This window comes from Taurulus bubalis (genome assembly GCF_910589615.1).
Source record: "Taurulus bubalis genome assembly, chromosome: 12".
In the NCBI taxonomy this organism is placed as follows: domain Eukaryota; kingdom Metazoa; phylum Chordata; class Actinopteri; order Perciformes; family Cottidae; genus Taurulus; species Taurulus bubalis.
Window position 1 is genome coordinate 17,298,948 of NC_136600.1, and position 12,675 is coordinate 17,311,622.

Genomic DNA, 12,675 nt, shown 5'->3' on the forward strand with positions numbered 1-12,675 from the left:
GGTTGTCTTTGACAGTGCACGGTGTCTACTGAATGCTGCAGTGCACACTCCTATAGCATCTCCAATCATATTTCATTGCACCTTCAGCCCAGATGTGATCTAAGCTGTGCTGAAAAATGAATGATTGATAACGCGCCAGATGTTTGGTGCCCTTTACCTCTAAATCTGGCAGAACACAGAGCACACGTTGGCCAGTGAGAGGAGACAGTGGGCTGAAAGAAAGACGAATCTCGTAACTCATCAGATAACATGATGTGGCCCAGGTCCAACACGAAGCTAAGATGTTGGCCCTGCAATGTGAGGAGTCCGGCGGCAGAGCGGCAGAAGCTGAAGACCACTGATTAGACACATACGAGCTCGGAGCAACGGGCCGAGAGCGTGCAAAGCTCAAGTATAGTGATGCGGACTGCGGTGCATTCATTAATAGAGTAGCTACACACATCACCCTGCTGCCTGCATACGGCTACACGGTGGAAAATGGACGCCTAGCATCAAGCGGCCGGTACAGAGGAAACTCAGTGACACAAATCACACATCACACACAGAATCCACAGAAACCACTCCCGATTGTGCGACCATTTCTGCACATACAACAGATATTTTAGTCCCAACACCTGCGGTGCGGATGCAGGGAGAGCTTCAAACGAGCTATTATAAGGGTTTAATTTGCATAATAGACGTTGCTGTCGCTAATTATAGGCCCGCGGAAATAGGTGCAAAAAAAAATCATTCAGCATTTAATCAGAGAAGTGGGCAGAAGTCTGAGAATGATTATCGTTATTTTTTCCTCCTAATACCGTAGTCTACACTGTCAGTAGTGGGCTAAGTTGCGGGCAACGTGAAACAAATCAACGTGGCGTGTAAATGACACTGAAATAAACTGTGATCCATTAAGCTGCAAAGTAAAAACAACAGCGACACAGTGTAATCTTAATCATTGAAAGAAGCTGGTAGAGGTCTTACCTGCAGGCTTTTTTTATTTCAGAGATTCGCAGCGCGTCGCACTCCCAAAGAGATGGAGATGGAGGGAAAAAAAAGAAGATAGGGGGTGGACGGTGGATGGGCTGAATAACGGGTCTATCGAGGCAAAAAAATAAATAAATAGAAAGGGGATGATTAGAGCTGGTGAAAAGAAGACGCTCGTGAGGGACTGGGTGCTCAATTCCTGATTAAATTGAAGTCAGCCAGTGGTGGAAAAGGGTTGAACATGCATAAAAAAGGCTAATACAAAACACGTCACTGAACAGGGATTTGTCTACAGTGGATGTGGCCGCTGCTTGTGTGTTACTCGGGGAGAATGCGTCTCCCCCTCCCCTCCGGTTGGACGCGCGCTCGCCTGCCTGCCTGTCTGCTCCTCTATCTCTTTCTCGCACACTGAGCGCGACGCAAGCAACTTGTCGCATCCCACCAAAACTCCTCAATGATGTGAATGATGACGGATAATGTCAGAATCGACACAAGATGAAATCTACTACACTATGTTGCGCTGCAAGATCACGGCGAAGGTTTAACCCCCCCGCCCCCCCTCATCTGCCCTCCCTCTCCCTCTCCTCTCTCATATTGAGGGAATTGGTCTGGATGTGCTTATTGGAGCGTGTGCCGCGCGCGCAGGGCTGTGCGATTGTAAGTAGCCTACTAGCCATGACCGGGTTATATGTGTTATTGATGTGAAAAACATATATACATGTATATATATATATATATATATATATATATATATATATATATATATATATATATATATATATATATATATATATATATATATATATTCGTTGCTGGAGAGCGACTCGATGGAGTGCCAGTGGGACACTTTTCCTCTGTGGTGATGATGATGATGGTGATGGGGCCGCGCTGGTAGTTCTGGGAAATGCAGCACGAGCGCAGCCCTGCAGAGAGAGAGAGAGAGAGAGAGAGAGAGAGAGAGAGAGAGAGAGAGAGAGAGAGAGAGAGAGAGATGTGTTAAATAGTGGAGTCAAATATCTACAGGTCAATAGTAATGTATCAATATGGACAGATATTCATCCGGAGCCATAACATAATTGTGATAATTGACTATCATAGCCATAATTATTTAATCTTTAGTGAAAACGGATCTATCTGTTTGTAATATAGACTAAATTATGTCATGCAGAGATCTATAAACATGGAGCCAGCGGCTGAAGCTGCCGGTCGCAAAGCAGTAGACAAAACTGAGCGGACAATGACCTTCAATAGCTTGAAAATGGCTTTGCTGTCCAGTTCACCTCTCTTCTCTCTCTCTCTCTCTCTCTCTCTCTCTCTCTCTCTCTCTCTCTCTCTCTCTCTCTCTCTCTCTCTCTCTCTCTCTCTCTCACACACACACACACTCACACACAGATGCACACATACACGGAGAGGGAGAGCTGGAGAGAGCTAATACAGAGTGACAGGTCTTTCATGCAGTAATGGTGATGGTGAAAAGAGAGATCCACTCAACCCACACTGCCACACACATTAAGTCAAACACAAACGCATACGCAGACAAACAAAAGAAGCTAACACACGCCAACACACACTATTACAGAAAAGTGGCCACATAGCAACCACAAGTCACAATTTAGTCTCAATTGTTTAGACCAGCAGTCAGGCTTCATTCATCAGGAAAGACACACACGCACACGCACGCGCGCACGCACACACACACACACACACACACACACACACACACACACACTGTCAGACAGCAGAGTGCTCATGCGTTTTAGCTTCATTGACCTGTGGATGTTTGATGTTTGATGTTTGACTTCCTAATGTAACACCTCTTACTGACTTGCTTTATACACACAAGCACATCACACATTAGTATTTACTATTTACAGATTTGGTGTCTTGGTTTCAAATTATATGTCGTTCTGGATTGTTTTCTGATAGAAATATTGAGTTCTCTGCTAGATTTCAGTTTGATCTTTTGTTGATCAGAAACAACAAACTGTCTGTTTCTCTAAATGTGTTATTAGTTCACCTACACCGCTCTTTCCCTCACTTTACTCTCTTTTTGACCTTGACCAAAAAGTATTTATTTTGATTGTATGACAACATATTTGTGTATTACAAAACAGATTTCCATTGGAGTTTTACTTGCCTTTAAGTTAGCTTACTTTACATTACAATTCATTCTTATATTTTTTCATGCAATTTCTTTCGTTTCAGGTGGGTTATGATAAACAATTATAAACCTTCATGCATACACATGTGGCAACAAAACACAGCCAGTCACGCACAAACGCATACACACATACAGCCCTGATCAATTGTTGCCTTCAGGCTGTGGTGGCTTGCCGTGACTGAGGAGGGAGCCTGGTTAACATCCAGTGGTTCACCGCAGTGCAGTGTGCATTCACTTACAATGGTTCCCTCCATCACAGAGACCAGCCAGAAGAACACTCCTCACCTGCTCATTATAAGTGCATCATCGCTACAATTCACATCAAAATAAGGGCTTATCGTTCGGCTCTGTCCTTATTATTATTATTATTATTATTATTATTATTATTATTATTATGTTTATGTAAAAAAATAAAAATAATAGAAAGATATGAATTCAGAAGCAGATAACCAGAGGGGGTGAACAGGTTGAAATGAACCCATGTTTTAAGTTTTATTCATGTTTAGGGGAAAGCGAGTGGCACTTTCAACAGGGATCTTAATCACAACTCTTATTGAATGTAACTCAAGATTATACAGCATCAGTTGCATTAAAGCGTTGAACAGCATTTGTTTTACCCATTTTTTTCTTTACAAAGATGGTCATGTGCAAGAAGTCTACCCTTTATGCAGAAGCAAGCACAGCTACACCCTTTTATGTAATCATGTAGAGGCAAAGAAAAAAGCTGGGGGTAGTAGAGAGGGAAATACAAAGAGGTACAGAGATGAAAAGGGAAAGAACTGCCGCAGTTTAAGTGGCAGCGAAAGATTATCGAATGGTTCTATGAATAAAAATGGAAATAAGTGATAAAGGAAGAAACAGGACAGCTGTCCACAGTCACAAAGGTCCTGATGGGGTCATCAGTAGTCAAAAGTTTACAAAGGTGGATTTAAATCAGAAGGTTTAGATATCTATTGGTCGGAAAAAATCTAGATCTTCTTCAACAGCTACTTCTGCTCTGCCCTTGAGCAAGGCACTTAACCCCCGAACTGTAAAAGCAGAACCAACAATAGAAGGTTGAAGTTACACTGGGCTTCACTAGGTACTAATTTGTGCCAATGCATAAACAAAGAGCAGGGCCGGGATGAAGAACCACGTGCTCGCGCAACCAAACCCTGCATGAGGGTATAAATATGATGATATCTCTGTGATCTCACTTTATATTCTCCCCGGTAAGTGTCTGAAATCTTCATCGCACAAATCCTCTGTAGGACGTCAGTGTGTTTCCCTCTCTCCAGCATCACAGTGATAATGAAAACCAGCCATTACACAGCGACACGATGGTTTTATTCTCATTACAGAGATAAATCGTATCAATGTGTCCCTGTGCATGATGTGCCTTAAAAACAAAGAAACTAAATCAACTGTTCTACTGTTTTTGATAGGCAGGTCCTGCTGGTCCGCCCAAGAGTATTACTCTGCATCGTTGAGATACTGTACAGCATTTGAGAGCAACTTCATCTGAACATTAAAGTTCTAAAGCATCTGAAAATATATTACTTACCTCAAAATGAAACATAACATACAAGTGCATGACAGAGTATAGGCTAAAATATCCCACTCTGTCATGTGATGTTAAAGGATTGATTCATCAATTAGTCCATAAGCACTATTTTGAAAATAGATTCATAATTTTTTCAAAACAAAATGCCAAACATATGCTGGGAGATTTAATGTGTTTCTTTTCATATATGGTAGAAAATGTTTGGTTTTGGACTGTTGGTTGAAAAAAACACACTAATTCAATAAATGGCGTTGAGCTTTGGGCCATTACACTTGCCATTTCTTCACTATTTTCTCCAAAACCATAAATCTAGATTAATAAATAGATTAGGCGATGAGAAAATAGACGCAGTCCTAAACACAAGAGAGCTCAATATCACGTTTTCATTTAAACATACATCTTCAGATACTCTAGGAACTTTTTGCACAATGTACCATCACAAATGGAAACCGGAAATATTTAAATTAAAGAACGGCGTATACTTTGTCCATGTCCGGAGGACTTGCGTTTCATAAACATTGGTATTGTCCTTTGAGCATTAAGTGCAAATGTTATTAATACTTCCATCTGTGAGTTTTCCAGATATATAAACAGCATTGAATCGTTTAAAAAATACTTCTAACCAGTCTTTAAAGCAAAAATCTTGCTCCATGTGCAGTTCAAAATGGCATGTCTTGTTGCACCGGACATTCGCCGTCCAACTCATCTGTGCTGCACCATCAACTGACACACAGTGCAGGTCAGTGACGAACGAAGAGTGCATGAACAAGTAGTGACCTGGGCCCCGATCTGATCCAGGGTCAGTGCTGAACAGTGACCAGAAGAGGGCATCAGACCGCCACATCCGTGTCGGGCGGGTCCTCCTTGTAACCGTCGCTGCGTCTGCATCGTTGGTTGTAGTGCGCCTGTTGCAGTCTTTATCCAAAGCAGAATGAGTCAGACATTTTCTTAATGTGACTTGTGCCAAAGCTTCATTCATAATCTATAACAGCTATATAGAAGTACTCATGTGCAATTGTATGTACAAGAAATTTAGAAATTGGTATCTTAATCAAATATGTAAAACATAAAGTAGATTTCTCCTTATGATATTTCAGAGCATAGTCCACTTCACGCCTGTTTTTTTTTTTTTTACAAAGATTAACAGCATTCACATACAGTGTCCTTATTTGAGAACTACTCTATTGTTACCTAATACTTTTAATTAATTAATAATAATAATAATAATAATAATACTTTGACATTGTGAGTTCTGAAACTGGATTGATGATGTAAGAAATTCAGAGAAGACAAGAATATATTTAACCATATTTACCTTTCGGTAAAAGGCATGTAGTCTGTGTATTTTTATCAATCATGTATGTATAAAACTATGTGCATCCTCAGTCTTTGTGATCAGTGTTTTGCATTGTACATTTCCAAATGCATACAAATTTCCTGCAGCACTGCAGTATCTTCGCATTATACCGCAGCCCCTCGCTCTGCCTGCCTCCCTCCCCCTATATCTCCTCTGTCACTAAACCTAACCTCTAAAGTCTTTCTAGGAATCACTTTTTTTTTACCTCCTTCCCTCATGAAAAACTGAATTCTTCTTTTTCTTTTCCAATCTTCTCTTGTTTTTTTTTCTTCACTCATAGCACTTTCTGGCATATCTCCACCATCCTGTTAAATCTCCAACACCTCCTTTGTCCTTGGTTCATTATGGTTCCAACGCTACATTTTATTATGTCTGATAACCTCTCTCTCCACTTAATCTCACATGATCTGTGCTCCAAATTCAGCATTTACTCTCATCCACATCTAAATGTACAGTATACGTGATTATGAGGAGCAAGTGTCTCTCCTTCCCTCCCTAATGCTCCCTCTTCCTAACAGGGAGAGGCGCTCATGTGCATGTGAGTGTGATAGTGAGGAGGAGGCACGGGCGACGGAGGCATGGCCATGGGAAGAGCTTGGCCCTGGGGATGTGAGGCGTGCGACCTGGTGAGGGTGTGTGTGGAGGGGTAGCCAGCAGACTGCGGGGGCATTTGGTAGCTCCCTGCGGAAGAAGAGCCAGAAGGCGGGCTGCCCTGCCCGTGGAGGCTGCTTTTGGGGGGCACCGGGGGTGCCTGGTTGAGCTGGATGGAGATGTCGCTGGAGGCTTCGGAGGTGCTGCGGCCTCGCTTAGGCGGAGGCCAGGATGATTCAGGGTGGAGGAACTGCCCGCTGTAGTCGCTGCTCTCGGACAGACGGGGACGGTAGAGTGCCGGGTGGGGGCGGTACATCTCTTCCTCGGCGTAGCGCTTCATAAACAGATAGACTGACATCACCCCGGCCCCCTGAGACAGCGAGTGAGAAAGGAAGCAGAATGAGATGAGGGGGCGATAAGATGCCACAGTGAGAGAGGGACTTAGCTGCGTAAATAAACTGAGTTCAGAGAAAAGTACACTTTCAAAGAAGTAGTAACAAGTGATGGCTAGGGAAATTAGATTAAAAGGGACTGCTAGGGCAGAAGTGTGAACAGGAATGTAGGAAAGTAAAGGGATGAAAGTACGTGCTTTGATTTTGAAAGATAAGAGAACACTTTAAGTTCTTTTTAGCTCATATATAACAGATTGAAAGGGAAAGAGAAGCGAAAGGAGACACGAGAGTGGAGAACAGATGGGGAGAAAGGAGAGGAGGTTAGTGTCCACTGCACCACATTAAGAGCAGTGCTGCTGCTGATGATGGGAAGGAGGCAGGAGGAGAGTGTGTGTGTGTGGTGGGGTGGGGGGGGGGGGGGGCAGCAGAGGACTCGCATGATACCTCTCCATGCATGATGCATGGCTGCACACATGCCTCAACATATCTGCAGAATTCTAATCATCTTACCTTCTTACACACTCAGCATAAAACACTCATAGAAATGGAAATAAATTCTCTGCGTGTAACATATGTAAGCAAACATACACACTCTCTCTCACTCTCATTCCCATGATTCTTCCCACAAACAACAACACAAACACACAGGCACACACACACAGGCACACACACTGAGTTTAGACAGACCTCTTTGAGTAAGAAGGAAGAGGCAGCGAAGGCAAAGGACCAGCCGTAATGGTAGTTGAAGAACTGCTCGGGCTCCCTGGGCCGGTTCATCACCTCATCATTAATACTGGAGATGTAGAGCACCAGGCCGACCACCAGACTGAGGCCTGCACACGGCACATTAACAATGACAGCGGGTCAGAGAGTCAGATACAAGAGAGAGCGAGGAGGTCATTATATGGCAATCCAGACAGCTGCACCAGTGTGGCGAGGGTTGAGGAGACAGAGTGAGCGAGAGAGCGATGGGATGTGGAGTGACCAGAGCAAGCAATTAGCCTCCGAAATGCTAACATTAAAAAAGAGATGACGGCGAGACCAGAGGGAGTGTGTGTATCACAATGACAGATAAAGAGATAACGATCAATGACTTTGAGAGATAAATACCTCATAGAAACAAAACTATGGAATTATTATTAATGTAAAACATAAAACATATATATTACAAAGTTAAATTAGACCTTCTGATTGTACTCTAATGTGTGGCAGCCTTTTGTTTGCTTGTTGTTTCCTATGTCTGCTCATGTGTATTGGTAAGAACTATAAGTGTCTTGACTTCCTACTTCCTGCAGTAGTAATTTGTTCATCCAAAATTAGTTTTTCAGGGAAACATGATAATTCCTGATTAGATTGTTTGGCAAAATTCTTAAAGGAAGTGGTGTCATTTTAGTGTGTGGTTTAGGTAACACACCTTTATTTAGGTTGAGAGTGTGGTCACGGTAAATTGTTAAATTGGTTAAACTGTTGTGTGCTTCAAGTCACTGTAGACTTTATCAATATTTACCCACAATCTTTCCCAAACCGTCAATACGTGCCTTTAAACTTTTATGATGCTTTAGTTGCTATGAGCCGTAATTGGATTGTAGGATAGTGTAAAGAAAAAGAATATTATATAGCAGGTAGAAATTCATTGAAACATGTTCTCTTTGTGGTGATTAACAACATCATTTAGGTGGCATAATTTTCCCTGAAAACACATTTGCTGTTGTACCATATAAATGTAATTTCTAGGAAACAGGATTGCCTGAAGATTTCCATTTAAACTTTATAATTGTATTTCCTTTACTTATCCTGAGAACAAAGTACCTTTAATGTAATTGTCATATTGTAATGTGATATTTTAATTACTGATTGAACTTGTACATTTAGAAGTTGGCCCTTTTGGAAAATCACAATAAAGATATGTTTAAAAAAAGAGAGATCAACACTGAAAGTACGTAAACCATGTCAACTTCTGTATGTAGGACTCTAATCACCGTATGGAAAACCAGAATAAGCTTTCAATTACCCTTTTTAGCCAGAAGCAACATATACAACATTAAAACCCCTTCCTGCAAGTACACTCTTAGAAATGTTAAATGCATGAGATACAACATATGGCCAACATCGAAGAATCAATATTCAAAGAAAGCTGCATGCTGTAAGCAGCAAAATGAGTATTTTTAGCCATGCCTGCAAAATTCTAATGTACCACCCGGCTGTCAAGCAGTTATGTCCTTCATAGTAAACGTCTAGTTTAAGAGGCTCTGTTGGCGATTTTAAATTGAAAACCACCGAAAATGCAGAAACCATGCTGCTGTCAATCCTGCAGTGGAAGTACATCTTTATCTAAATAAGTAACAACATAAAAATTGAGGGAAACATGGATGTGCACATGCACACTTAGTAGATGAAGGAACCGAAAGAGTGTGTATGTGTGTGTGAGACCAAAGAATGAAGAAATATATTACACTAGTACAAATGCATATGCAAGTTGAGAGGAATATCAACCTCTAACCATGTTTGAACAGCTGTGGCTCTGAATTCTGTAATATCAGGCAGAACACGACCGACTCAAACTGCAATATTTACCAAACACTCTGTCAGTGATGCCAACAGAATAGACTCACGTCACTCAGTCGTCCACAAACACCACAACATCCACAGTGACTAAGAATACTGAGCGAATGTACTCTGATTGGAGGAGTAAGTAGGATATGAGAGTAAGGAGAGCAACTGAGAGAGAGGTGGGGGGGGGGATAGAAAAAGCTATGAAAACGGAGAGGCTGGGTGAATGAGAGAAGAGGGAGGCAGAGGGAGGAGGGGTGAGTAGGGAGGCAGTGGTTAGAGAGAAAGAGAGGCTCAGTGCAGCAGAATATCTAACCACTGAAAAGCAATTTGATACACTTGCCCCTTATTATCCCCCTATTATCAAAAAACACTGCGACACTTCCAGCACAGGCTATAAACATTGCATAACCCCGGTTACATAAAAGCTATTATTCTGCTGCACCCTTTATCAGCAAGTCCCCGCCACGGCAAAGTTGCTGCAGCTGACGTTTGATGCTCCTCTGAGCTCGGCTTCCTTCTCAAACATGTCAAGTGAAACAGCCTTTAGAGAACATGAGCTCCAATTTGGCACCTGGCAGTCTTAACACACAGAGGACAAGAAACAGGAGCATTAGAGCCACCTGCTGTTCAACAAGGTTAATTACACTAATGCAGAAAATAAAGATGAAAGACCTGCTCATGGCACTGTGGGAATATCACATGTCTGTTCATAATTTTGACAATCTTTGGGCGTAATCCTAAATTCATAATTTTTCTCATAAAGCCGGTTTAATTCCAAAGTCAGAAAAGCGGGAAACTAATCTAGTCACCTCTACCGATGACAGCCGACACATCTGCATCATGCACTAAAAATAGAGCCGTGATGGAGTGCGTGTGCGTGTGTGTGTGTGTGACACGGGACACACCAGGCTGCTGTAATCAATCACAGAGGGAAGGTGTGGTGACAGCAGACATGAGTAATGGTTCCCACCTGAGAGGATGAAGAAGATGCCGGACACAAAGGCCAGGATGGTGCGCTGAGGCCGGATGTGTCCGATGTTACTGATGACGAAGGCCGTGAAGACGAAAAGCAGCGACACCATCGGGAAGGGCGTGGCTGTCCGCACCATCTCTGTGGGGAGGAGAGGTCACCGTGTTAAACAAAGCTGATATAATGTGTCCTTAAACTGCTCAGAGAGGTGAATGATAACGTCTCTGGAGCTTATAAAGTATTAGTTTAGACAATCAGATATGGTTAAATCAAGGATATAAAGTATGCTCAGTTAAGTGGAGATGCCATGACATTCATCACTAAAATAGGTTCACGGTTCGATCCCTGGTCTCCCCATAGTTCTCGTGTTGTCGTGTCCTTGAGCAAGACACTGAATCCTCAGTTGCGCCTCACGGGGCGGCACACTGCTCCTTGATCAGTGAGGATGAGTTAAATGCAGAGAATAATTTCCCCAAGGGGATTAATAAAGGATGACTTCTTCTTCTTTACAGTGTTCTGTTTTTCACTACTCGTATGGACAAATACAACTATGGAATATTAAAAAACATGATTTATAACTATGGGAAACAGAGTTTTGATGTAAAACGTTGCTACATAAATATAAACATCGTTGTAAATCTGTAAGATTACAGAGAAACGTTTCAGTTACTGTTCCATCAATATTCTCTTGAGTAAGTATTCAGTTCTATCCAGAACAGCAATGAGAAAATTACGCTGGTATTGAACTAATAGAAACGTTAATGTATTATAACAGCTGAATACATTTTAGAAATAATAATAATAATAATTTTCAATTTTAGTTTAATTGAATCCAGTAAATTGGTAAAAAAACATGATCTTTGTTTATGAGGATGCTCCTTTTGAAATCACTTTAATGTAGTTCATCTGATTTCGGTTGGAGAACAAAAGTTGCAACTAACGATTTTTTTCCAAGTCTTTAAATATCTTATTTTGTCTGACCAACAGTCCAAAAGATAGTCAGTTTACTGTGATAAAAAACTGAAAAAAAGCAAATCCTCACAGTTAAGATGCTGCAACAAGAGAATTGTGTCTGTTTTACTTTAATCAGATTCAGTTTGAGTTTCAAATTCATTTTCTGTCGATCAATTCTAATTTTGTGTAAAAATATCAGTACCCTCGATCAATCAGTAGGGGGACTCTGCAGTTCCTCTCATTAATGTGTAGATAGATAATGTGTAATGTCACTGAACCGTTGTATGCTCTACTCACTGAGGATATTTGCAGTGTTTTCAGTGGTGATCTCTATATCGGGTTCAGTGAAGTACTCCGATGCAACACATCTCCCGTTTTCTGCTCCTGAGAGGAAACACACACACAAACAAAGAGGAAAATGTTGGGGTTTGCTTTCCAAGTCAGTGATGCATGACGAAACTAAACTAAACCAAAAAAAGAGAAAGAAACATCTCTGGGTCTCTGCAGTCCTGCTCACAGGTAACGATCATGTTTTGTGACAGCTATGATTCTGGAGGCCAGAAGCTCTCTTTCTCTCTTTTCTCCGCTCGCTGCTCTCTTACTCGGCTGCTTTATCGGTTTCTGTGTGTTTGTCACTGAGATGATGTGGACATATGCACACACACGTAGCAGCATTGTTTGGATGGTTGTGTGTGTGTGTGTGTGTGTGTGTCTTCTACAGTGAATATGTTGTTGCATCTTCCTACCAGCCACGAAGCAAACTCTCCAGAGGCCTGAATGCAGCGCCATCTTCACCTCCATGCTTTGGTTCTGCTGCAGGATGATGCCCTCCACCATGATCAGCCAGTAGTCTGTGGACACGGCCACCCCCACTAGAAGCAGCCCGCAGGCTCCGAACACTGTCGACAGGATGGTCAGCGCACGGCTGCTGCACGAACTCATCTGGAGGGCGGAACGAGGGAGGGAAGGGTGTGAGAGGAGAGAAGGAATTACACGTCAAAACGGTGGAGACAGTAATGTAGGTAAATTTGCACGGGGGCGTGGCGTTAGGTCATTAAGAACGGGGCAGACATTTGACGTGCACACATGCAAAGAGCTACTGGTTATCTTCCCGTCTCGCTCTGTTATTGCTAAAGATGAGTTAGTGACACATCCGGTGGCAACCAATCCTGATAAAGGTCAGAGAGG

General features: G+C 42.2%; 1 protein-coding gene across 2 annotated transcripts; it reads right to left on the reverse strand.

Annotated features, from left to right (window-relative positions):
- Positions 1 to 6,538: 6,538 nt before the first annotated feature.
- cacng7b (calcium channel, voltage-dependent, gamma subunit 7b) lies at positions 6,539 to 12,429 on the reverse strand (the record flags this gene model as incomplete). 2 transcript variants are annotated; one of them, XM_079228162.1, is made up of 6 exons in its annotated part: positions 6,539 to 6,607; positions 6,770 to 6,988; positions 7,698 to 7,843; positions 10,534 to 10,674; positions 11,785 to 11,871; positions 12,234 to 12,429. In XM_079228162.1, the coding sequence occupies 6 exons, from the start codon at positions 12,427 to 12,429 to the stop codon at positions 6,539 to 6,541; spliced, it is 858 nt and encodes a 285-aa protein (XP_079084288.1). The 2 variants fall into 2 exon arrangements, with proteins under 2 accessions (XP_079084288.1, XP_079084287.1); XM_079228161.1 differs by having other exon boundaries at positions 6,539 to 6,988.
- Between the last annotated feature and the right edge of the window lie 246 nt (positions 12,430 to 12,675).